This window comes from Oncorhynchus kisutch, linkage group LG4 (genome assembly GCF_002021735.2).
Source record: "Oncorhynchus kisutch isolate 150728-3 linkage group LG4, Okis_V2, whole genome shotgun sequence".
NCBI classification, from domain to species: domain Eukaryota; kingdom Metazoa; phylum Chordata; class Actinopteri; order Salmoniformes; family Salmonidae; genus Oncorhynchus; species Oncorhynchus kisutch.
Genome location: NC_034177.2, coordinates 43,100,662 through 43,127,589, shown reverse-complemented (window position 1 = coordinate 43,127,589; position 26,928 = coordinate 43,100,662). Strand labels below are relative to the sequence as shown.

The window sequence follows — 26,928 nt, the reverse complement described above, 5'->3', positions numbered from 1 at the left end:
TGACAATGGGCCTCAAGATCTTGTCACGGTATTTCTGTGCATTCAAATGGCCATCGATAAAAATGCAATTGTGTTCATTGTCTGTAGCTTATGCCTGCCCATACCATAACCCCACCACTACCATGGGGCACTCTGTTCACAACATTGACATCAGCAAACCGCTCACCAACACAATACCATACACGCAGTCTGCCATCTGCCCAGTACAGTTGAAACCGGGATTCTTCCATGAAGAGCACACTTCTCTAGTGTGTCAGTGGCCATTGTGTCGGTTATGACGCTGAACTGCAGTCAGGTCAAGAGTTTTGGTGGACATTCCTGTAGTCAGCATGCCAATTGCACGTTCCCTCAAAACTTGAGAATTCTGTGGCATTGTGTTGTGAGAAAACTGCACATTTTAATGTGGCCTTTTATTGTCTCCAGCACTAGGTGTACCCGTGTAATGTTCATGCTGTTTAATCATCTTCTTGATATGCCACACCTGTCAGGTGGATGGATTATCTTGGCAAAGGAGAAATGCTCACTAACAGGGATGTAAACAAATTTGTGCACACAATTTGAGAGAAATTTGTGTGTCTGGAAAATTTCCGGGATCTTTTATTTCAGCTCATGAAACATGAGCCCAACACTTTAAATGTTGCATTCATATTTATGTTCAGTGTAGTTGGAATTCTTGAAAATGTAGTTCTCCGAATTCCACAGCTGACCTGTCCATAACCCTAGCTCAATTTAAGATAAGGAGAGCCATATTTCAATATAACAATAAACCCGTAGACAAATAGCGGGGGAAGTGCTCTTACCAGCTTCATGTGGGGAAAAGTACATGCACACATGTATTTATACCTGTACATCAAAGAAGTCCTACTATCTTACAGGGACTATTTTATTGTCACGTTGGTATGAATGATTCGGGGTACATGCGCAAGAATTCGTAACAGTTTAAAAAAAAAAATTACACAAATTACGGCGTGTCATGTAAAGGCACGGGGATAAAGACTAAGCAAACACGTACACAAAACACATGGTTGAAACCAAAACAAAAGAGCGAGGAGTACATTGAATATATAGTGCCTTGCGAAAGTATTCGCCCCCCTTGAACTTTGCAACCTTTTGCCTCATTTCAGGCTTCAAACATAAAGATATAAAACTGTATTTTTTTATGAAGAATCAACAACAAGTGGGACACAATCATGAAGTGGAACGACATTTATTGGATATTTCAAACTTCTTTAACAAATCAAAAACTGACAAATTGGGCGTGCAAAATTATTTAGCCCCCTTAAGTTAATACTTTGTAGTGCCACCTTTTGCTGCGATTACAGCTGTAAGTCGCTTGGGGTATGTCTCTATCAGTTTTGCACATCGAGAGACTGAAATTCTTTCCCATTCCTCCTTGCAAAACAGCTCGAGCTCAGTGAGGTTGGATGGAGAGCATTTGTGAACAGCAGTTTTCAGTTCTTTCCACAGATTCTCGATTGGATTCAGGTCTGGACTTTGACTTGGCCATTCTAACACCTGGATATGTTTATTTTTGAACCATTCCATTGTAGATTTTGCTTTATGTTTTGGATCATTGTCTTGTTGGAAGACAAATCTCCGTCCCAGTCTCAGGTCTTTTGCAGACTCCATCAGGTTATCTTCCAGTATGGTCCTGTATTTGGCTCCATCCATCTTCCCATCAATTTTAACCATCTTCCCTGTCCCTGCTGAAGAAAAGCAGGCCCAAACCATGATGCTGCCACCACCATGTTTGACAGTGGGGATGGTGTGTTCAGGGTGATGAGCTGTGTTGCTTTTACAGCAAACATAACGTTTTGCATTGTTGCCAAAAAGTTCAATTTTGGTTTCATCTGACCAGAGCACCTTCTTCCACATGTTTGGTGTGTCTCCCAGGTGGCTTGTGGCAAACTTTAAACGACACTTTTTATGGATATCTTTAAGAAATGGCTTTCTTCTTGCCACTCTTCCATAAAGGCCAGATTTGTGCAATATACGACTGATTGTTGTCCTATGGACAGAGTCTCCCACCTCAGCTGTAGATCTCTGCAGTTCATCCAGAGTGATCATGGGCCTCTTGGCTGCATCTCTGATCAGTCTTCTCCTTGTATGAGCTGAAAGTTTAGAGGGACGGCCAGGTCTTGGTAGATTTGCAGTGGTCTGATACTCCTTCCATTTCAATATTATCGCTTGCACAGTGCTCCTTGGGATGTTTAAAGCTTGGGAAATCTTTTTGTATCCAAATCCGGCTTTAAACTTCTTCACAACAGTATCTCGGACCTGCCTGGTGTGTTCCTTGTTCTTCATGATGCTCTCTAAGCTTTTAACGGACCTCTGAGACTATCACAGTGCAGGTGCATTTATACGGAGACTTGATTACACACAGGTGGATTGTATTTATCATCATTAGTCATTTAGGTCAACATTGGATCATTCAGAGATCCTCACAGAACTTCTGGAGAGAGTTTGCTGCACTGAAAGTAAAGGGGCTGAATAATTTTGCACACCCAATTTTTCAGTTTTTGATTTGTTAAAAAAGTTTGAAATATCCAATAAATGTCGTTCCACTTCATGATTGTGTCCCACTTGTTGTTGATTCTTCACAAAAAAATACAGTTTTATATCTTTATGTTTGAAGCCTGAAATGTGGCAAAAGGTCGCAAAGTTCAAGGGGGCCGAATACTTTCGCAAGGCACTGTATATACAAACACAATCAGTGGGAATAGGGGCCAGGTGTGCGCAAAGTCAAGTTCTAGAGGGATCCTTGACACTTATAGTGTACAGGAACTGTTCTTAATTAACATCAATTTACACAATATTTTCAGAGCCACAGCCACATGAGAAATACAAACACAGTACAAATGTAGTCAATATGAATTAGATGTATTAATGAATTTATTTATGTATGTATATTTGTGTATTGACAATATCATGATAGAATTCCAGTCAACATATATGTATGAGTGGAGAGTGACTGATAAAAAAAACACAAACATCTCATTCACTTTACTGAGCCATATTGTTGTATCTATGAGAGACAATACTTAATGATCAATTCATTCATCATTTTCAATAGCTTCTGAGATAGTAGCACCATGACTCCATCATTATAGACACAGATGACAAAATACACCCTATTTACAAAGCTTTGAAGATGAATTTATTTTGTGTTCATTATTTTGTCAAATAAGAGTGACTTTTGGGATAGAGTATAAATGTCGGGTCCAGAGGGAGCTCAGGGGATGATGATGCAGGTCTGACAACATGGGTAGAAAAGGCTGGAATGGAACCCCCCCGAAGTGGAGGTTTTGTAGTTGTTGGTACGGCCCATACCATGATGATGAGGCATTCAATGGAAACAGAGAGATAGCCTCTTCAACCTGTTTTGTCATAAAAACAAATGAGATGATCATGTTATTACTGTCTCAAGCTTGACTCATGTATTGTATCTATCTGACAGGATATTTGGCCCTTGCTGGTTTGGTTACGTAAAACTATAAACCCACCTCATAAAGAAACCCAGGTTTGGATATAGGTGTCTGGTCTCCGGCCATCATTTCTAAGTCCATTAGCATCTCAGTCTTCCTCCATTTGGCTCTGCGGTTCTGGAACCAAATCTGAAGATATCAGCAAATGAGTTGGCATGACAGCAAAGGCATTTTTTTGTGTTTTTCAATTGATAACAAAACATTTATGTAAGCAGCTGATAAGGACTGTTTCTGTTTTCACCTGATAGCAAGCATGGAGAACAGTGATAACTCAAGATTTAAAAAATATATAGCTATGGAGCTCAAGTGGTGGGGTGATGAATAAAGTGAAGTGTTTGATTCTCACTCAGATGTATATTGTAATATTTAATTGGAAACACTTGTTGAACATTCAATCAATTTCAAATGTGCTCATATAAAAGCTCCTAGATATATTTCATGAGCATGACACAGGTGTTTGGTGCTAGCGTACCTGTACTCTTCCCTCAGTGAGCTGCAGACGAGAGGCCAGCTTATCCCTTATGTGGACATCAGGATAGTGGGTCTCCAGGAACACCTTCTCCAGCTCCTCCACCTGACTTGGAGGGAAGCTGATCCTGGTCTGCCTTCGCCTCCTCTGCACTGTGCACACCAAACACAAGCAAAAGTGTCTTTATTATCATCATCATGACTTTCATCAGCATTATCATCATCTGTCTTTGATAATCATCATGATTATCATGAAAAGCTGCCTTTTTTTTTTGTAATGTCGTTCATCCTCAGATATAATTCCCCTTGCTTGATTACAGCAATATTGACTGTGTGACTTGTGGTAAATCTCACCATGAGGGTGGCAGCTGTTCCTCTCCCACTGGACTCTTCCTTGGTCCTGGCCCTCCTCTCGCCCTGCTCTCTCCTGAAGACCACTATCCTTACTGTGGATGCTGGAGTCCCCACTGCGGTCTGGGGAGATGCGGTCAATGTGACACTCTCTAGGGGGTAGTTTTGTGACTCTTGTGTTTTGGTCAGATGAAGTGTGGTCACCTTTCCAGTCAGTGACGATGTGCCCATGCTGTGGCAGCACCCTGTTATGACCAGTTCCTTCTGTGGACAGAAAAAAAGGCACGATATTGATTATCTTTGTCCTTAAAATATCTCCAAGAACTATTAGCCGAACTCAGATTATGTTACTGTAAAAGATGATACACATAATGCAACTGTACACACATTACACTTTCGTGGAGTTGAGACAGCATTAGCCGTTTGCCATCCAACCCCTTTGCCTCATTGGAATGTGTACTCCCTAAAAGGGGCCCACCCATCATAGTAACGTAAGTCAAAGTCAATTGAACACACACATTACCTGTATATACCTGCTGGTTTGGGTTTTCTTCATTTTGTCTGTTAACAGACCATCCACCTAGCCCCTCTCGCCTCTCTTCTCCCACTCTGGTTGGTTTTCTCAGGATCTCCTCGGTTGGTGTCCTCAGGATCTCCTCGATTGGTTTCCTCAGGATCTCCTCGATGGAGTGGGACAGTTTTTTGGGAGGGCTTGGGGCCTCCTCACTCGCGGTAATGTCCATCCCCCTATCCAATGTGAGCTGTCTATGTGAGCTGTCCTCTCTGCACCGTTTCTTTGGTCCATGCACCGTCACTTGCATAGTAGTCATGCTTCCCTTTTTTAAACCCTTTGCACTTACAGGCTCCTGTTGTATGTTCGTGCCCTATTCCGCTCTTCCTCTCTTCTTCCTCTCTTCAAAGCACCCAACTCCCTCTTTCTCTTCCTCCTTCGCTCTTTCCTTCTTTCTGTCAGGCAAAGGGAGTAAGCTAGTTGTCCTCCTCCTTTATTCCTCGTCAAGCAGATTGTGTTTGGCCAGCATCATATGATCATTAAGAGGAGGAGTAAAGTTTACTGTGTAATGATGCCTTTCTTGGTAATCCACGAACACTAATCAGTGTCCATGTTTCACTGAGCTGAGAAATCCCAGCTACAATTTACCTTGTGACACCTTTTATATTTGACTATCTATTGTATGTTTTACTACCAGTGGAGTATGAACAGTTTTGAACGGACATACCAATAATTTGATACCGTTATCTAAATTAGGATTTCTATCTGTATCTGAAGGTATATTTGATGATTAATGGTTGCATATTTATAATAAATGCAATCAATGTAATGTTTTGAAACTTGAGTAAAGAACATCTTGTGTTAGTACATATCATGTTGCAAGTATCACTGCTCCTCCTTGTCTACAGGTTTATTGTCTACATATCTTTACTACTCTGGCCTCCACATGAACTCTCATACACAAACTTGCCCCACCTTTCAGGGACATTAGCAGATGCTGTTCGTGAGGGACTCCTTGTGTTAGTACAGAACACACTGGAGGTTTGAGTTTGTCTTTCTCTAGTGGTGGACAAAGGTACGGCAGACAAATTATATTTCTATCTTTCTGGAGGAAACTTTGGATTGGGTGCAGTGGATTCACAGTCCACATCAACATAATAATTCAGTTTGTGAAATATCAGAGAGTAACACATAGCAATGACAAACACCTGAATGACCTTTTTGTCCCCAGATTTCCTTTGCAACAGTTTGCAATTTCATTCAGTAACAGAGGACCTTTTGTGTATTCATACTTTAGGTCATACATAATACTTAAAGCATCTGAGATTATACTTTACCACACTAGAGCAGTGAGCAGGAGGAAGAAAGGCATGCCCACACTTTTTTGGGATGACACATTTTGTGTGTGTGTGTGTGTCAACTGTGCATAAGGAATTTCACAGAATGTGCATATTATTTGAGTGACCCAGATTGGCTTGTGTGAGTGAGATGAGTGAGTGTCAAATTCATTGAAAAGAATGTGTGTCTGTGATCATTAGCGAATTGATGTGCGTATCCTGTGTGTCTGATGCTATATCACACCTACATAGTCACCAACATAATCTAGACGTGCTATGAAAAGTCACTTGACTTTTTATAGCAGGGCTATCTGAGACTGCCTCCTGGAAGAATTCAGGTGTGTGAAGGCTACCTGTGCCCTGCATAACTTCATGAGGATGGACACGAGGCCCAGGAGGGGATCTGCAGCTCGCCGCCGTGTGCCAGAGGAGAAGTCTGCTGCTCTGTCGGACGTTTCAAGAATGGGGTCCAACAACACAGCAAGAGAGGCAATCTGTGTGCGGGAGATCTTCACCTCCTACTTCTTCGAAGAGGGTGCTGTTCCCTGGCAACACCATAGACTACACTACGCACAACCAAAGGCTCTTTTAAGAGCCATTCACATTGCAATAAGAGTATTCTTCCCTTTACTTAGCTATGTCAACTGCAGTTATTCAATTCACTTTTTTTTTCTACTTCTCAGGTGAGGGTGCTGTTTAGGTAAGGGTGGGATGTCTGTACAAAAACAAAACAGGCTATTTTAAAATCAACCATATTGAAAAAATACAGAACAATTAGACACCCTATAACCCACACCTACACACTCATGTATCAATCTGATTGATGTATTGTGTTGTTCAGTAAGCAGGCTCAGGTGTATAATTGTGGCTCCTTCCACTTTCAAAGAATAGGCAAGAGGGCCAACCATGGAGAACAGTAAGACACTTCATTATTTCCATAACTACGCTATATTTTTTGTCCTCGTTTGTCCGTTCATGTTTTTCAGCATAAAGTACTCTGCAGCCACTTAGTGTAGTGTGGACACGAGGTGAGAACACACAATCTGATGAACTCTGTCTCTTTAACTACCTTATTTTCTCGATAACAGTCTCTCTCCTTCACTTCATCCCTCTCTCTTCTCTCTAAATCCTCTAGGTTATATCAGCTGTGTCAGTGAACCCCTCCAAATGAAAATCAAATCAAACATATTTACATAGCCCTTCTTACATCAGCTGAACTGGCTACATAGAGGGTACAGCATGATCAGAGGTGAGAGGTCACTTGATCAGGTCATCAGAAAGTATTATTAAAGAGATGCTTTACATTGAAATATAGATAGAGATGCAGTAGTCCCAGAGTTAATGATCCAAGGTCAGTTTTGCATTTCACCTCCTGATTATTATGATGATCTACAATGTTAGAATAAAAACACAAGGCTTAAACATGCTGCTCTCTCCCCATCTGTCTCTCGTCTGCAGATATGTTTTGATGTGAGAGAGGATGCCAACCCCCAGTCCCATCATTTCCACCTCACCTGCTTTTAAGATAACATTCGGGCTATCTAGAGACACTATTATGTAATTGTGATGAACTGAGAAAATATTTGGGTTGCACTGTGATTCATTAATCATATACTGCCTTGAAGTACAGATTGAACTTGTATTTATAATATTTCTAATGCTTGTATTTATAACACTTGGATAATGAACTTCTTTCAATAAAGCTTTTCACATTTCCTACTGCTTGAAATGTAGTCTCTCATTTGATTAAATACTCCACCTATCCTGTTTATCAGACCAATGCAGATGAAGGGCATTAGATATTGAGATTAAACAGTTTTAGAGTATTTACATGATGCATAGGAAGTGTAGTATACTGTTTTTAAAATTATATTTCTGTATATATGAATCACAAATCAGCCTAACTAGTTTAATCCAGTTTCTAGTCTATTAGTTACAATGTGTAACCATTGATGTTCCAGGACCAAGATTGGTAAACACTGTTGAAGTGTAATTTCAAAAGATACATACAGACACAGCATCATACAAAGACTGGAATGTGATACTCCTGGTGGTATTGGATATGACTGAAAAGTAATCTTAAAGATTACTTAAAGTTCATACCTGAACTGCACCTTTATTTGCCAAGGTAGAGTACATGATCAATAAATATATTAAAATGTACAGGCTACCATGTGGGGATCTCATGCATGGTAATAACTACATGTATATATGACTTGCATCCTTGGCATAAAGTTACATTATATTCTACTCAATCCATAGGCTTCATTAATGTCATTCAGACTTTTGAAGTTGATACAACTGGCTATGATCTGAGTTTCATATCGGTTCTGAACTAATATGTATAACAAACATTTGGGTCCATACACAGATCTGCTAGATAGCTAGTTAGACATCCATAGGCATACTGGTATTGTTATCCTCCACCGCACAATAAGCAAGAACATAGCTAGCTACATTATTTTATCTATCTGCATTGCATGGCAAATATCAGCAAGAGAAGCTTACAAAATTGTACATTCAATTTGCAGTAAACTCTTTAGCTAGCTAGATTATTTGCATCCACTGTTTCACAAGACGACAACCTGGTTTGCTGGTTGTTTCAGGAGTCCCTAAAACATTAAACAACCAGAATTACAATTTCATACTCGTCATGTCCCATAAAGCTAGCCATCTAGCTTGTTAAATCGTGATTTTCGTAAATGAACTTTATGATAAAAAAATATGCATAATCATTTGTTTCTACATTAACTAACATATTCCTGTCAACTGTAAATGTTTTGCATGATTTGTTATGACGTTACTCACTGACATTTGCTTACATCATAGTATTTTTGTCAGCCATCTTTGCTGAAGAAAGTCTCCAGCCTTGGGTCGCATAGCATCAAATTCGTCATGGTAACCACTTGATATGATTGGTCATCTCCCAGTGGTTGCCGCTGGTGATTGGCATAAAGTTGGGAAAAGTTCATATTTTTCACCGCCTCCCATGCCACCTTCGCACCGCCCAACGCTTCCCCGCCCTCTCCGCTTTTCACCGCTTTCCTTCCATTGAAATTAATGAGAAGCAGTGTTTCACCGCACGGCAACTTGTGCTAGTGTATCATGACGGTTCAAAGCACTGCATCTCAGGAAGAAGAAGAAGTGTCACTACAGTCCCTGGTTCGAATGCAGGCTGTATCACATCCAGACATGATTGGGAGTCTCATAGGGCGGCATACAATTGGCCCAGCGTCGTCCGGGTAGGCCGTCATTGTAAATAAGAATTTGTTCTTAACTGACTTGCCTAGCAAAATAATAACAATTTCAGCAATCATGTTCCATTAGCTTGTTGATCATCTACATGTTACTAGCTATACATGTAGTTACATTGCATTCGGAAAGTATTCAGACCCATTGACTTTTTAATAATTTTGTTACATTACCGCCTTGTTCTAAAATTTATTAAAATGTTTTTTCCCGCTCATCAATCTACACACAATAACCCATAATGACAAATCGAAAACAGGTTTTTAGACATTTTTGCAAATGTATAAAAAATGTTAAATATAATATCACATTTACATAAGTATTCAGACCCTTTACTCAGTACCTTGCTGAAGTGTCTTCTTGGGTATGATGCTACAAGCTTGGCACATCTGTATTTGGGGAGTTTCTCCCATTCTTCTCTGCAGATCCTCTCAAGTTCCGTCAAGTTGGATGGGGAGCGTCGCTGCACAGCTATTTTCAGGTCTTTCCTAAGATGTTTGATCAGGTTCAAGTCCGTGCTCTGGCTGGGCCACTCAAGGAAATTCAGAGACTTGTCCATAAGCCACTCCTGTGTTGTCTTGGCTGTGTGCTTAGGGTCATTGTCCTGTTGGAAGGTGAACCTTCGCCCCCAGTCTGAGGTCCTGAGCACTTTGGAGCAGATTTTCATCAAGGATCTCTCTGTACTTTGCTCCGTTCATCTTTTCCTCGATCCTGACTATTCTCCTTCAATGCTGCAGAATTTTTGGTACCCTTCCCCAGATCTGTGCCTCGACACAATCCTGTCTCGGAGCGCTATGGACAATTCCTTCGACCTCATGGCTTGGTTTTTGCTCTGACATGCACTGTCAACTGTGGGACCTTTTGATATAGGCAGGTGTGTGCCTTTTGAAATCATGTCCAATCAATTTAATTTACCACAGGTGGACTCCAATCAAGTTGTAGAAACATCAAGGAGGATCAATGGAAACAGGATGCACACATTTTGAGTCTCATAGTAAAGGGTCTGAATACTTATTTAAATAAGGTATCCACTTTTTATTTTTAATACATTTTCAAAAATGTCTAAAAACCTGTTTTTGTTTTGTCATTATGGGGTATTGTGTGTAGATTGATGAGGAAAAATTAAATGTGGAAAACAAAACGTGGAAAAGGGGAAGGGGTCTGAATACTTTCCGAATGCACTGTATAATTGCATTTATTTCTGTTATCAATCAAGGTGAGACTGAACATCGACAAGTCACAGAGGAAACAGAAGAGATACCGGAGGAGAATCAAGAAGGGGATCAAATGCTTCGATATCCGGTGCAAATGACTTGGTTTGGAAGAAAGACAAAAGGAAGGCGAGACAGGGAAACCCTGCTGTTCTTTCACTCCTAGCTGGGGTCACCATCTGTTAAGATGAATATCAAAATCTCAGATAATAGATATTTGCATTTGCACACAAAATAACCTGAAGCTAGATTTAGTTTCCCCTAACACAGATATTTTTTTTGTCTTCCTATTGTCGGAGCAGTTGGAAGGTCGACCCCTGAAAGCCCTGACGCCCTACACGTCGGTGAAGCCCAGTAGATAAAGTATGTTAAGCTTTGGTTGACATTTGAGAAAGCAAAAAATGGTAGTTATGCTGAGCTTATAAAAATATATCTCTTCAATTTACCTCTCCAAATGACTTTAGGACCATCGACTGTCCGAGCCACCCAGGAGGTGTCCCATCCACCAGAGCCAGTAAGTTCAGATCAGTCTGATTCTCTGTGTCAGAGTGGGACCAGCTTGAGTTACTTTATACCTTCAAAACTGCTTATCTGCCATTGATAACACTGCACTTATCCATCAAATTTTCTCACAGTAAAGTGCAACCTTGTTTACATCTTGTTTACACTCTGTTGCATTTAACTCTGCTCCTGTTCTCCAGGACTTGGGGGTTCTGCTTAACACCCAGACGTGGATCCACCGGATGTCCTCCATTACATTGTTGTAAATTATAAGGTGTGTCTTGACTGGCCTGTGAGGATCCGGTTACAGTGGATCACTGTTCTACAGAGATCTCTCCAGATGAAAGAGAATGTTTTGGTGACTATAAGACTAAGATTTTCGTTCGGAGTAGGTATTCTAAGTACTGTACCTAGGAAGGTGTATTTAAGCATTAAATAAAGTCATCGGTGGTCTACACGGCCCTCCTACCCACGCTTGGAGCATCAACACTGCTGATTAGCCTCCTCAGAAGCTCACTCTCACAGAACGAGTGCAAGGAAGCAGACAACTAAGAGAAAGGATATTGTGACACTGTGTGGACAATCGGAGACTTACACCCTGTAACGAAGGAGACGGCCATAGAAAGAACAAGGCGTCTGCCAAACCTTTCCCACTAAGCAGAACTCCGCCCATGAAGAGATATTCAACGGAGACCTTCAACCCGTAAGTCCATGCATTGCACTTTTTACCCATAAGAGGTTAAAAAAAAATGAATCGTAATAGAAGACTACTGAAATAATATTATTTCAGTGTAGATAAAGGAAGGGTAGCTTAAAACATGCCATCCGGACAAGCCAGTGTAGGAATCAAGCGGACTTGCATATGAATGGAGTGGAAATAGGCTGGCTTTGATCTGTAAGGTAAGTAACTTTAATGTGCCAAGCAGACTACACATTTTCTTTGCTATTTCCCGAGAAGTAGCACATTTTAAGACATGGATTTCATGTTGTTGTAATGTTAACAAGGTTAAGGCAGTTACTGTACATACAATTTGAAATATTAACATGACATTAGATTTCATAACACTTCTATCACATATCTACAATACAAAATCCATGTGTACTTGTGTTTAGAGTGCATGTCTTATCATGTGTATGTGTGTCTGTGCATGTGTGTGTGTGTGTGTCTCTTCACAGTCCCCGCTGTCCCATAAGGCATAATTTTATCTGTTTTTAAATCTGATTCTACCGCTTGCGTCAGTTACCTGATGTGGAATAGAGTTCCATGTAGTCGTGGCTCTTTGTAGTACTGTGCGCCTCCCATAGTCTGTTCTTGGAGATTGTGAAGAGCCCTTTGGTGGCATGTCTTGTGGTATGCATGGTTTTCCAAGCTGTGTGCTAGTAGTTTAAAACAGACACCTCTGTGAATTCAGCATGTCAACAGTTCTTACAAAGAAATTGTAGTGATGAAGTCAATCTCTCCTCCACTTTGAGCCATGAGAAATGTAAAATTATTAATGTTAGCACTCTGTGTACATTTAAGGGCCAGCCGTGCTGCCCTTTTCTGAGCAAATTGTAATTTTCCAAGGTCCCTCTTTGTGGCTGTAACGGTTTTCCTCCTCTTCTGAGGAAGAGTAGGAAAGATCGGACCAATGCGCAGCGTGGTAATTGTCCATATTTTAATGAAATAACCAAACACTGAAAGAGAAATAAATGAAAACCGAAACAGTTCTGTATGGTAAAACACAGAAAACAACTACACACAACCCATAGTGGGAAAACAGGCTGCCTAAGTATGGTTCTCAATCAGAGACAACGATCAACAGCTGCCTCTGATTGGGAACCATACCAGGCCAAACACAGAAATACAAAACCTAGAATACACAACATAGAATGCCCACCCCAACTCACGCCCGGACCAAACTAAAACAGAAACATAAAAAAGGAACTATGGTCAGGACGTGACAGTGGCACCTGACCACACGAATGAACAGTAGTCCAGGTGCGACAAAACTAGGGCCTGTAGGACCTGCCTTGTTGATAGTGTTGCTAAAAAGGCAGAGCAGTGCTTTATTATGGACAGACTTCTCCCCATCTTATCTACTGTTGAATCAACATGTTCTGACCATGGCAGGTTACAATCCAGGGTTAATCCAAGCAGTTTGAGTAAAGTCTGGTTTTACTCAAAGCCAGTGGAATGTCATTAGTAAACATTGAAAAAAGTAAGAGGTCTATACAGCTGACCTGGGGAATTCCTGATTCTACCTGTATTATGTTGGAGAGGGTTCCATTAAATAACACCCTCTGTGTTCTGTTATGCAACTCTTTATCCACAATATAGCAAAGTAAAGCCGTAACACAAGTTTTTCCATCAGCAGACTATGATCGATAATGTCAAAAGCAGCACTTAAGTCTAACAAAACAGCTCCCACAATCTTTCATCATCAATCATCAATTTTGCTTCCCTCCAGGCCCGAGGGCACACACTTTCTAGTAGGCTTAGATTGAAGATATGGCAAATAGGAGTTGCAATATCGTCCGTTATTATCCTCAGTAATTTGGCAACTAATTTGCCAGACCCAGGTGGCTTGTCATTGCTGACAGACAATAATAATTTTTTCACTTTTTCCACAATCACTTTACGGAATTCGCAATTGCAATGCTTGTCTTTCATAATTTGATCAGTTATACTTGGATGTGTAGTGTCAGCGTTTGTTGCTGGCATGTCATTCCTAAGTTTGTATCACGCCCTGACCTTAGTTATCTCTGTTTTCTTTATTATTTTGGTTAGGTCAGGGTGTGACTAGGGTGGGTATGCTAGTTTTTGTATTGTCTAGGGGTTTTGTATGTCTAGGGGTTGTGTAGGTCTAGGTAGTATGTATGTCTATGGTGGCCTGATATGGTTCCCAATCAGAGGCAGCTGTTTATTGTTGTCTCTGATTGGGTATCATATTTAGGTAGCCATTTTTCCTTTTGTGTTCTTGTTCTATGTTTAGTTGCCGGTCTGCACTACTCATATTAGCATCACGGTTCATTTTGTTTGTTATTTTGTTTGTTTGTTCAGTGTTCATTCTAAAATAAAGAAGAATGTACACATACCACGCTGCACCTTGGTCTCCTCCTTACGACGGACGCGACAGTTTGATAATCTTGCCAATCAAAACATTATTAAAGTAATTGGCAATATCAGTGGGTTTTGTGACGAATGAGCCATCTGATTCAATGAATGATGGAGCTGAGTTTGCCTTGTTGCCCAAATGTTCATTTAAGGTGCTCCAAAGCTTTTTACATTCATTCTATATTTAAGTTGTCTTTGTTTCATAGTTTCTTTTATTTATTTCTCAATTTGCAGTACGTTTGCCAATCGGTTGTCAAGCCAGACTTATTTGCCATTCCTTTTGTCTCATCCCACTCAACCATACCATTTTTAAATTCCTCATCAATCCATGGGATTTAACAGTTTTACAGTAATTTTCTTAATGGATGCATGCTCATTAGCAACTGCAAGGAATTTCATAAATGTGTGAAGTGCAGGAATCACAACAAAACTTATTGTATGAACTCTTATTCATTATATTAGGCCCAGCCTTTGGAACTTTGGTTTTCCTAGATGTGGCTACTATATTGTGATGACTACATCCGATGGATTTGGATACTGTTTTAAAGCAAACGTCTGCAGCGTTAGTAAAGATGAGATCAATAAATGTTGATGATTTCATTCCTGTGCTGTTTTTAACTACCCTGGTAGGTTGACTGATAACCTGAACCAGGTTTCAGGCACTAGTTAAAGTTTTAAGCTTTTTCTTGAGTGGGGAGATTGATGTAAGCCAGTCAAATCATCCAGAAAATATACCTCTGTTGATATCAAATACATTATGAAGCATTTCACACATGTTATCCAGATACTGACTGTTAGCACTTGGTGGTCTATAGCAGCTTCCAACAAGAATGGGCCTTATGTGAGGCAGATTAACCTGAAGCCATAATACTTCAGCAGTATTTAATGTGATATCCTCTCTAAGCTTTATAGGAATGTGGTTCTGAATGTAAACAAACACCTTTTTGTATTTTCTGTAGATGATATAACCATGTATTGCTACCACTGTATCATCAAAGGTATTATCTAAGTAAGTTTCAGAGATTTTCAGAATAGGAATCTGTTACTTTCATTAACCTTGTTTCTTAAGATACATATGTTAACTTGGTCAATTTTTTCGCACTTTTCTGGGATGCTTGATGGTTTTCATTGCTTTACTGGGAAGCTTAGAAGAAGTAGACATGATCATGTTATTTAATGGACTTCCTACTAGGGCACACCACCTCTGTGCTAACAGTAGAACCCTAGCTCATAGGCACATGATAACTGCATACAAAAGCTGTAGGATCAGCAGAGACATTCAGGGCAGTTAGAGGGACATCAATTAGGTTACTTACATTGTGTCTTCCAACGCACCTGGGATAATGTACATTTGTTGAAGCATTATGACAACTTAGCGACACAATGGTAGGGATTCACTGAACTGGGTTTGGGTCATTGATAAGTCATTGTCTCAACGCAGCCTTATAATGCTGTGAAAGAATCCAGGAAGCCAGATGATTTGGGTGGATACCATACTCCTTATAAAACAAGCTTTGTTTCCAGAAGGTATCAAAATTGTCAATAAATGTTACATCCACAGCGCTGCAATAGTCACGTAGCCAGTTATGGAGGGCTAAAAGTTTGCTGAAACGTTCAATGCCACGATTTAGGGAGGGCAAAGGGCCAGATATTATGGGGTGTTTGTTGGTGTAAAGTAGAGACCAACTCAATTCTTTAAAATCCATCTTCAGCTGTTCTGAGCTGTCCTTCATAATGTCATTGAATCCCACATGAACTATGATAGACTCAATTTCTTGATGCAGGTTTAAAATGTTTGGGAGCAGCTTATTGATGTCCTATACTCATGCTCCTGTATAGCACAACGGTTTTGCTCAACGGACTGAGACATTTCTCACCATTGACCTACCCAATACAACTGCCGGAGAAATTTGTGGAACCTTTCACAGGCTCATGAGAAGCATGATAGCATACACTTGCAGCTCCCGGCAATAGGTCCAGATCCAGAGAGAGGAAAAGGTGCTGGACTCGACAACGAATCAGCTGCTGGAGTCAGCGTGGTTGGAGTCAGCACAGCAGTCACAGACACAGGCAGTCCCAGCGATGAAGGCGTAGGTAGATCAAGCACCAGGGCAGCAAAACTATTCATGTCAATCTGCTTCGTACCTCTCACCAAAATCCACCGGGCTTCCCTTGACACTTTTTTGGGTGCGTCAGGACCATTCACAGTTGAGCTCCCTCAGTTTAGCTCAATACTGATTGGCTAACTTTTTATACTTTTTTTTTTCAAGGGAGGCCAGATTACATTTAATACAGTTATCCTTTGCTACAGTTGAAGTGTTAACAAATTAGATGCACTGAAATGTAAGCAACTTCCGAAAATGAACACTCATTATAGTGATATGATGTCTACTCTTGCAAACAATGTAAAGTATGTATAGATAGGTGTAATCTAGAGCCAAGCGTGTTGATTTTTAATCTGAGAGTATCTTGCTATTGACACATGTTGAATTATGCAACAGAACGTGACAACATCAGTTAATGAGGCAGTCTCTCCCCACACACACACATTTACTCTCACTTTCTCTCCGTCTTCTGTATGCTCTCTCTTCTTTGCTCCCTTGTTGAGACTATTCACTCATAACCCAGAGGACCCAACATCCTAGCTGAGTCCAGACTGGAGCATGGTGCCAGAGAAGGAAAGCGATGGTCTCAAGAACTTCGATGTGAGTATGAAAACATTCATTCCACTGCTGGTGTCACGATATCCGCAGAAGTCGGTCCCTCTCCTTGTTCGGGCGGCGTTCGGCGGTCGACATCACCGGTCTTCTAGCCATCGCCGATCCACCTTTCATTTTCCATTTGTTTTGTCTTGTTTCGCCTGGTATTCCTTCCTGCTATTCATTCCCTCATTACATGTCGTGTATTTAACCCTCTGTTCCCCCCATGTCTATGTGTGTAATTGTTTATTGTTGAGGTTGGTACGCTTCCGGCTGGCTTATTTTATTACCCGTGCTTTGGGGCAGCCTGTACTTTGTACTTGTGTTGTACTTGTATTTGTTTTGTGACGCAGTTGCGTTCTGTGCAAATGATTGCCTTATTCACTGTGTCATGACGTTGGCCTGGGGGTAGGTTTATGACAGTCATAAATACCTCTTTTTCCTCTCTCTACCCTACTGATGTTACATTTGCAAAACCCTTGGTTAACATAGAGATTCTGGGAACATCAGAAGGTGGGGGGAAATTAACTATATTCTGGTAATCCGACCAATTGAACATATGCGGTGGTACTTAATGAATATGATGGTAGTCATCTGAGACATTCTCATCAATGATAAGATGACATAAACTCTACAGTGGAAAGTCTACACATCAGAGTTATCGGATTCACATGGAATTGTTGTTTAATTTAAAAGTTTGAATATGAAATTATTCGGGATGGGATGAAATGTGATTTTAGCTTCTAAAATGTGAGATTTGGGTTTTCATAAGATAGAGCTCTGCTCAATCAGTGGCCCGCCCCTGTGAAGGGACATGGGCTATAAAACTTTTCAAACACGCCCTCCTCTCCCTTCCTATATAAGCCCTTGACAACAATATAACCTCCTGTTCCGAGGAGGTGAGGACGACGGTCCGATGTCAGAATGGTTCAGATAATAACTACAGAACGAAGCCTGCGAATGGTATGAACTTTGAACTCTTATTCACTACAGAAGTGATACCTCCTAGCCGTTGAGTTAGCAACAGCCGCTGCAAACGAGGGTTAGGAAGGAACAGACAGAGTATCCTGTCTACCACACAACAACGTTACTACAACGTATTCAATTTACCAGCAGAGACATTCTTCAAGGGACAAAGGACTCGGTTGGGCAACACGGCCTTCCATCTAACACCAACCTACCGAAGCGCAGCTCAGAGTAAATATTTATTGCATTTTCCTTTTCCAAATGGGTGGTAGCACAGCTTCTCCCTTTGTTCCTCAGTCTTCCCGCTCTTTCACTCAAACCCAGCCTCTTTTCTTTTGTGTAACCAGCTGTCATATCTGTTCCACCCGCTAGGGACGTTTTCCTTTATGACGTAATTTGTAATCAAGTTATGATTTAATTATGTGTATGTGTAATTCTGTGTGATTAGTTAGGTATTTAGTAAATAAATAATTAAACCCAATTTTGTATTGCTGATTCAACTTGTGAGCCAGGGTTCGTGCAGATAACCAAGAATTTACAAATTTCAGATGAGACTGAATTAAGATGACGATTAATATTGACTGCTATTGATGTAAAATATTACTAGGTCTTTAAGAGTTTATTCGGAAGATAACAGCTCTATAAATATTATTTTGTGGTGCCCGACTCTCTAGTTAATTACATTTACATGATTAGCTCAATCAGGTAATATTAATTACGGAGAAATTATTTTATAGAATAGCATGTCATATCACTTAATCCGGCATAGCCAAAGACACGACAACCGCCTCGGTGCCGCCATGGACAGCGTCGTCCAGACGATGGACCACTGGAAGAGACAGAGAGTCCCTCCAGCGCCCTTGCCAGCACCACCGGGGTCTCCACTACTCACCCCCTCCACACCCAGTTCCAGTGGGATTCGTCTCGCACTTCCCAGGGAATACGATGGGACGGCTGCACGCTGCCAGGGTTTCCTGTTACAGCTGGACCTTTACCTGGCAACCGTCCACCTGGCTTTCCACCCTTGTCTCATGCCTCTCGGGAAAAGCCCTGGAGTGTGCCAACACCATGTGGGGACCATTTCGAATGACTGGTGAACGTCTCTGTCATCTGAGGCAGAGGACGAGAAGTGCCCAGGTGTTCGCCATGGACTTTCGGACCCTGGCCGTCGGTGCGGAATGGAATGACAGGGCCCTGATCGACCACTATCGCTGCAGTTTGCGTGAGTATGTCCGTCGGGAGTTGGCCTACAGGAACACCACCCTCACCTTCGACCAGCTGGTGGACCTTTCCATTCGGCTGGATAACATGCTGGCCACCCGCGGACGTCCAGACAGGAGTCTGGCGGTTCCATCCCCCAGCACCACCACTCCGATGCCCATGGAGCTGGGAGGTGCTGCCCTCAGGGAGACCGGAGGATGTACCGTCTCTTGCGCCGTCTGTGGCCACAGAGGTCACACTGCCAGTCGGTGTCGGGTTGGTTCCTCTATCCCAGGTGAGAAGGAACCATTCTCACCCAGAGCCCTCTGTTGCACACATGTATTTGTTTGTTACTTTTCCTGAGTTTTCCCCGCATTCCCAGCATAAGGCGCTCAACGATTCAGGCGTGGCTGGGAATTTTATAGACAGATAATTTGCCCATATTTATGGGATCCCCATCGTTCCAGTGGCTATGCCCTTCCCAGTTCACGCCATAAACAGTTGACCATTAGGGTCAGGATTGATTAGGGAGGCCACCGCTCCTCTGGGCATGGTGACACAGGGGGGTCACACAGAGAGAATCAGTCTCTCCCTCATTGACTCTCCTGTGTTTCCCATGGTGCTAGGCCTACCCTGGTTAGCTTGTCATGACCCCACTGTTTCATGGCAATGGAGTGCTCTCACGGGGTGGTCGCGAGAGTGCTCAGGGAGGTGCTTAGGGGTTTCTGTTGGTGTTACTACGGTGGAAAGTCCAGACCAGGTCTCTACCGTGCGCATTCCCCCCGAATATGCCAATTTGGCTCTCGCCTTCTCCAAAAATAAGGCGACTCAATTACCACCCCGTCGACGGGGGGGATTGTGCGATAATCTTCTGGTAGAAGCCGCACTTCCCAGGAGTCACGTGTATCCCCTGTCACAGGCGGAGACGGTGGCTATGGAAACATATGTCTCCGAATCCCTGCGTCAGGGGTGCATACGGTCCTCCAAACACATGCCATACAGAAATTAGCTGCTACACACTAGTTCAGGGATTAAACACATCTCAGGGTCTAGGAACACTGCACCAACACTTGAAGAGCTTTGTGCTATCCTACAAAAGCTATAGTTTAGTTTCCTGTTAAGTCAAACAGCAGTTACTTAGCCATCTTCCATTACTGCACTGCTTTTGTCAACTCAACTGATCCTAAGCCACCCGCTGAACTTCGAGAACAAACACACTCTCTTTTCTCTCCAATCTGAGCAAGATTGACAGCGCTCTGAATAAATGAGGATGGGGGAGGGGCTATTAAGGGTGGCCAGTCATATATTATATACCTGGCCAGATAAATAATGATCTATCAAGTGATTATCACTGAAGTGAAAGGAGAGAGCCAACAGAGACACTACTAGAGGCAAACACACAGTCAAGTGAGTAAACATGTTTATTTACAAAGGGGACATTTCTTAACACGTGGATGGAAATGTAATGCATTGAGCAGGCATACCTATCTTTTGTAGATAAATTGGGGCCGTTCTACAATACATTATACTGTACAAATGGGTACTACAGTAGAGTGTTACGGTCACTTATTGTGTTATTGTTTCCAATAGTTAACCATTGTGAGAGACAGAGAAAGAGAGGTCGAGGTAGTACACTTCTTGTTGAGACGTTTCACTCATAACTCACAGGACCCAGCATCCTAGCTGAGTCCAGACTGGAGCCATGTCTCCAGAGAAGGAAAGCAATGGTCTCGAAAACGACACATTTGCTGTGAGTATGTACACATTTATTCCACTTCTGGAGGATTATGTTGACATTTTCTGCTGTGGCTATGAGTAGAGGTTATGTTGTTATTGGACCTATGGACACACACACTGTATAGGCAGGACATGTTACATGTACTGGCTTTAAGCCTGGAACTTTTAGAGATGTTTATCTACACAAATATTACATTTTGGGCTACATAGGTTTGCAAGTGCAACCTATTACATGTATAGGCAGGATTGGTTAGGTTACTTTCTAAATGGAATCTGTAACAGTTACTAGTTACCTGTCCAAAATTGTAATCAGTCATTTAACTTTTGGATTACCCAAACTCGGTAACGTAATCTGATTACATTCCGTTACTTTTAGACTACTTTCCCCTCTAGAGGCATTAGAAGAAGACAAAAATGTATGTTACCAATTGACAAAATCTATTGCAGGATACACCAATGTTAGAGTTCACATAGCTGGCCATATATGGATGTTACATTTTACTTTATGGGTTGGTTATGTAGGCTTCCCATCACATTCAACTACATATAATAATATAATTTAATTGTAGCTTTACATTAAAAAACAAAGTCTATCAGAATTCCAGTCATTCCAATAAATGTTATACCCCTTGATCTTCAAGAATTGGACTTGGAAATATGGAAGTATAGATTTGCCAAATTGTTTAACCTGAGCATGACCCCAAAACTAAGGACTTATTAGCCAGCCCTACACTGTTGTTTACTACTACCATTTTTATTGTCATGATTGCTATTTACATGTGAAAAATGAATGCCATATGCTGCATTTGTTTACCTGTTTGTTGGTGACACTTTGATATATTGATAATATGCAGCTGTTTAAAGGGAAAATCCACAGATGAAACAATAACAAAATGCTTGTCCCAAAAGCTGACGGGTAGGCCTGGAGAAATGTAACTACTCTCAGATTAATAGACAGAGCTATGGATGCAAGGACTGACCATCCATCATATCAACATGATTGTTTTAGCTATGCTATGAAGCTATACAGTGTTTGTTTACATTTACAATGTTTACAAACATTGGAGAAAAACAAGCTTATATTTTGGGTTCTCATGGAGTGTGACAGTTGAACTAAGCTCATGAGGCATTTATAGGTTATATTCTTCAAGAATCAATGGATATATACAGTACATATGACTTATATAACAGTCCAAAAATGGATGTAGCAACTACAGATGGTCCCTTTAAGTCTATAGAAAGTGTGCGAGTTTGAACATGTGTCCATTAGGACTGAGCAATAAAAGCCTCACTTTTATTCTGTAGGCTGGGATCCTCACTATGCAGCTGTTGCAAGAGCGCATTTTTCGCTGGCTGTCCACTGGTTTCAAAAACAATGATTGATAGGCTCCTTAAACTTCTTGAATTCAACCATTATTGGGTTCAAAAACACATTTAGATTTGTGAACAGCCATCCACAACAACCACAATCCGTAAGGCAAAAATAGCTAAATGAGAGAGCAGCCGTGTGATTCACATCAATGCGCTATGTAGATAACAATAATACATGACATACGTATCGCCGTAGACGACACCACTGCTGTCATCCTTACCTCCAAGCGTTTATTCAAGTTGGATCATCTTTGGATGCCGACAGCAGTCGCACCATTGGAAGACATAGATTGGACTGTAGTCTACAAAAGCCTATTCATGCTCTATTCCTGCGATCCATCAAACCCATTTGGTGTGTCATCATAGTGTTCTCTGACTTCTGGTCAGACTCGCTCAGGTTGATCAAACTTAAAGTGTCAAGTATTGTTTTTCGCAAACCTCCGCAAACCTCCTTTCTAAATTTAAAGGTAATCTTCCAAGTAATCTTCTACTGAGTACTATACTTTTTCTGGTAACGTAACAGAATAGAGTTAACGTTTTTTTTGTAATCCCTTACATGTAATGGATTACTTGTGATCCATTACTCCCCGACCCTGTGTATAGGTTTTGACATATATTAATGTGTAAACTCTCATGTGTAAACTAATTCCCTGTGATTTTCAGCCTTGGTAATATATTGATCTCTTCCTCTTACCAAACCACATAGCATAACACAGATGGTGCTCTCCAGATTGCTTAGGCCTACCGTTGTAAAAACGGTCTAGAATAGTCATCATTTCCCAGAAGTCAGAGTGAATTCATAAGAACTGAGTGACTTGAGCACCTTTGAATGGGGCTTGTTTACGTGCATGCTATTTCAACCCAACAGTCACATGTATATTTTGAAATGAAATAATTTGTACTCTAGGATGGGTCTGGTGAAGCAGAATGAAGGTGCTCATTCTTAGTAGGCTGAGAAGTGTTGTTTACTTATGGTACAGCCTTGATGATCACCTGAGCCTCAACATTCCAGTCCCTCATGCGTAACTAACATACTGTACGGCTCTCTGGTGCAAATCATTGACTGTGAAAAGTTATTAGAAGTCATGTCTTATTGGCCAATTATTTGCTAATACCTTAAAATAAATGGTTACTGCTAACGCATGCCAACAGGCTACATGCATCTCTGAGGCAATCTATTCAGCTAACACTGATAGGCTAGCGTTGGTGCACAACTGTTACGGATACAGGTATTCTGTGTGTGTATCCTGTGTGTGTGTGTGTGTATGTGTGTATTTCTTTTCTCTCCTTCTCCCCTCCTCACAGGTGGCAATCATTATTCCCCAATCAGTCATCAATCAGTCGCTAATCAGAAGACACACCTCCTCCTGTTTCCATTACCCAATCACATCCCCTTTCCCTTGGTTTAAAAACCCATTCAGTTGTTTCCTCTGGAGCTCATTACCTCTGTCAATACCTCTGTCAATACCTCTGTCATACAGTCTCTCATACAGTCTCTCGGTAGTTCTCGTTTGTTTTAGCACCTCCAGATCACTTTGTCCCCTCCTGTGAGGTATTGTTTGTGTTATGGTGTTTGATGGTGGGAAAAGGGGGAACCAAGACAAGTTGCCCATGGGCATACACTACCCGTAGGACTACTTTGTCTAAGAACACTAGGTAGAACTGGGTGGACCACCCACTGTATTTTTGGTTAGTTCGTTAGCTGTATAGTAGTATGCTAGTCTAGTTTAGGGGTGTTTTGGGATATTTGTTTCTTTCCTTGGTTCCAGCTCAGCCCTTTTTCCTGCACCCCCTTTACCGTGTGTTTTCAACTAAACCCTGAGTGTTTGACGGTAATTAAGTTGTATGTGGTTTTTCGTTTGCATTTTCACTTTGTCACTATTATAATTTGCATGAGTTATGTTACGGGTCTCGTTACCATCCCCCCCTAGACTGCCGGGCCAAAAAGGGATTCGTTACAACTACTTTACGTGACATGGGATTCTAATGTTGACTGTAAACAAACACACTTTCAGTAAATAATTGAAAACCCCTTTGGGTTGTATGCTATATTATGGGTGATATTACACCTGTGTTATTACATGTCACATGTAAAATATATAAAACAATCAAATAAGATGATACAAAATGTAATAATAGAATGACAAAGCTGGAAAACATGATCCAAAATATAAACCATCAACTTAGTGAATACCATTGGTGTTTAATATGAGGGTTTCAGCATGATATCCTTTATATATTTTTTTACACACATTTCTTTTAAGTCAAGTCTTTGTTATAAATGTTTTGCTGCCAAGCTTGTGGCAAGTGAAACAAATCAAGGGTTTGCCATTGTTGATTAGATGTTTCTTTTCTTTAATTAGGCTATTTTCTCTTGAACTTAAGTATGAATAACCAAAATTACCATAGATTACCTGCTAATTGACCTTTCGATATGCCCCACCTCAGAATTGTGGGCAACCAATTGCAGTGCTCCAATAGATAGCAACTGTCGTCGAGTCCGACAACTCGCACAAGCTCACGTTTAAATCACATGAAAGCCAGGCCGTGGCAAAAACTAAATAAATAAATATTGAAATGGCAAAAATAATTTAACAGTGCACCAGGAATACTTGCTGCTGTGATTTCTGAAATGTAGAGCCTGTTGAGGGAGTTTTTATTTTTAATTATAATTAACCGGGCGGGGCTGAGCGATGGGTGAATTACTAAAGATTTCGTTAACTTTGGTCAATTACTGATAGCTTTGTAACCCTAGTTATGACTGATACTGCACTTTTGTTCTAGGTGATATTATGCCTGTATTATTCCTGTAGTATGGGTAATGTTATGCCTGTGAGTCAATCCATTTGGGATTAAACAGAAGAAAATGCACGGAAACAGGGAGGTACTACCTGGATTAGCCAATAAGAGACGCACATTTTCCTATTCCGTTGCAGAATGAAATGTTTTCCATTGTCCTAATGAATAAGACCTTGCTATCTGTCCTGTAGATTCATGGGCATTTCTGTGAGCTGGAGAATGATGGAGAGGGCTCCGACCTCTCTGAGGAGGATGACAAGAACAAGCTGGCCTACTGTGTCACAGACGTCCCAGCCTGGTACCTATGCATAATCCTGGGCATCCAGGTAAATCCAATCCCTACTCCGTTTTATTGGAGGCCACAGGGTTCCCTTCTCACTGGTTGAGGTTGGAGAGGTTGGGCCTCCTTGGGATTCCATTGATTTGATCAGCCAATGTAATCAATTGGATGAACAGTCAAACTAACCTAGTTTTTGAGGATGAATTTGGCTGCAAATGAAAAATAAAATCACAAAGTCACATGAGGGCCTCAAGAATAAGATCTTAAGAGTTTCAACTGTGTGAGTTTTGTTGAGGCTGATGGCAAGTACTGTTCCTGTACCTGTGATTTCATCTGCTCATCTTGGCCTCAGTATCAGTGGAGGTAACCGTCATGAGTGCATCTCTTCTTCCTCTCTTACATCCATGTCCCCCTCTCCTCAGCATTTACTGACAGCGTTTGGGGGGATAATTGCCATCCCTCTGATCCTGTCTCAGGGTCTGTGTCTGCAGCACGATGGCCTGACCCAGGGTCACCTCATCAGCACCATCTTCTTTGTGTCAGGCGTGTGCACCCTGCTGCAGGTCACCTTCGGAATCAGGTGAGTGAAGCTGTGGTTTGTTGGATATGGCTTTGGACAAATTATTCAACAGCAACCGAGTGTCTGTGAACATAAATGGGGCCAAAAGCAGGGAGAAGAAGGTACAAGGGAGTCTATTGTTTATTTGGTCAATAAAGATTGACCTCGATAAGATATCCTGGGCAATATCAAGGTGGAGTCATCCAACCATGACACTGTATAAGGGAATCTACTAGTCATGAATTGCCAGACATCAAAGGGGCGAGGCTTCTCTTTGTTGTATTGTCATGTGGGAATCAAAACAAAGTACAATAAAATCCATGGCAATTTCCTGGAATTTTACTTAAGGCAAAACACTATCTGATTTGGTTGTCATACTTTCCAGGAGATCCAGCAGTAGACTATCGTTTATTGTAAAGATTGATTTTGCTGAAGCATCTGATTAGCTTGGTTGTAGAGTATGAGCTCTCACCTTTCTTTCTAAGACTCTGTCGATATTCAGAGCCAGTTTTTCAAGTCAGTGTGCTGCATTAGCCTCACACCATAGCATATTCTCGACTGGGCACTGGGTCTTTGTGAAATTAAAGCCATCAAGAGCTGAATCTCTAACTGAAGAACTGGTAATGGAGCTCAGCTCCCCCACTCATACAATTCCAGGTCATCGAGCCTGAATTGGCATGGGGTCAATAGAAGAGATTTGCTTGGTCACATGCAGGAGGAGTGGTGAAGTATACAGTGCCTTCAGAAAGTATTCACACCCCTATACCTTTTCCATATTTTGTTGTTACAGCCTTGACTAAATATTCAACCTCTTTGTTATGGCAAGCCTAAACAACTTTGGGAGTGAAGATTTGCTCGACAAGTCAGATAATACCGTAAATTGCATGGATTAACTCCGTGTGCAATAATGGTGTTGAACATGATTTTTGAATGACTACCCCCATCTACGTCCCTTGCAAAGAAGGTCACCTTTTGGTAGATTAGTAAAAATGTAATAAAAAAGCAGACGTTGAATATGAGCATGATGAAGTTACTAATTACAATTTGGATGCTGTGTCGATGCACCTAGTCACTACAAAGATACAGCCATCCTTCCTAACTCAGTTG

At 41.3% G+C, this 26,928-nt stretch overlaps 2 protein-coding genes across 8 annotated transcripts in view; one reads left to right on the top strand and one right to left on the bottom strand.

The window, feature by feature from the left end:
• Window positions 1–2,870: 2,870 nt before the first annotated feature.
• On the bottom strand, window positions 2,871–5,360 carry LOC109888700 (ALX homeobox protein 1-like). Of its 2 annotated transcripts, none has more exons than XM_031822067.1 (5): window positions 4,828–5,360; window positions 4,308–4,568; window positions 3,958–4,106; window positions 3,504–3,602; window positions 2,871–3,377 (listed from the first exon to the last, which is right to left on the bottom strand). In XM_031822067.1, the coding sequence occupies exons 1-5, from the start codon at window positions 5,132–5,134 to the stop codon at window positions 3,180–3,182; spliced, it is 1,014 nt and encodes a 337-aa protein (XP_031677927.1). In that variant the 5' UTR covers window positions 5,135–5,360; the 3' UTR covers window positions 2,871–3,179. The 2 variants fall into 2 exon arrangements, with proteins under 2 accessions (XP_031677927.1, XP_020335459.2); XM_020479870.2 differs by having other exon boundaries at window positions 3,504–3,614; window positions 4,828–5,352.
• Window positions 5,361–11,813: 6,453 nt separating this feature from the next.
• slc23a4 (solute carrier family 23 member 4) overlaps window positions 11,814–26,928 on the top strand; it is a 31,847-nt gene continuing 16,732 nt past the window's right edge. Inside the window, exons 1-4 of one of the 6 annotated variants that reach the window (XM_031822992.1) lie at window positions 11,814–12,013; window positions 16,839–16,915; window positions 25,174–25,308; window positions 25,685–25,842. In XM_031822992.1, coding sequence (XP_031678852.1) covers window positions 16,874–16,915; window positions 25,174–25,308; window positions 25,685–25,842 — 335 coding nt within the window. In that variant the 5' untranslated portion in view covers window positions 11,814–12,013; window positions 16,839–16,873. Of the gene's footprint in view, window positions 12,014–16,818; window positions 16,916–20,355; window positions 20,483–20,661; window positions 20,826–25,173; window positions 25,309–25,684; window positions 25,843–26,928 lie in introns of those variants that run through there. The other 5 variants (XM_020481054.2, XM_020481053.2, XM_031822994.1 and 2 more) reach the window with 5 other exon arrangements.

Coding starts and splice junctions, on each gene's coding strand:
- LOC109888700 (XM_020479870.2), bottom strand. CDS start 5,134: ATGACTACTATGCAAGTGACGGTGCATGGACCAAAGAAACGGTGCAGA. Junction 4,569..4,827: donor AAACCAGCAGGTATATACAG/GTAATGTGTGTG, acceptor TTCTGTCCACAG/AAGGAACTGGTCATAACAGG. Junction 4,107..4,307: donor GAACAGCTGCCACCCTCATG/GTGAGATTTACC, acceptor TGGTGTGCACAG/TGCAGAGGAGGCGAAGGCAG.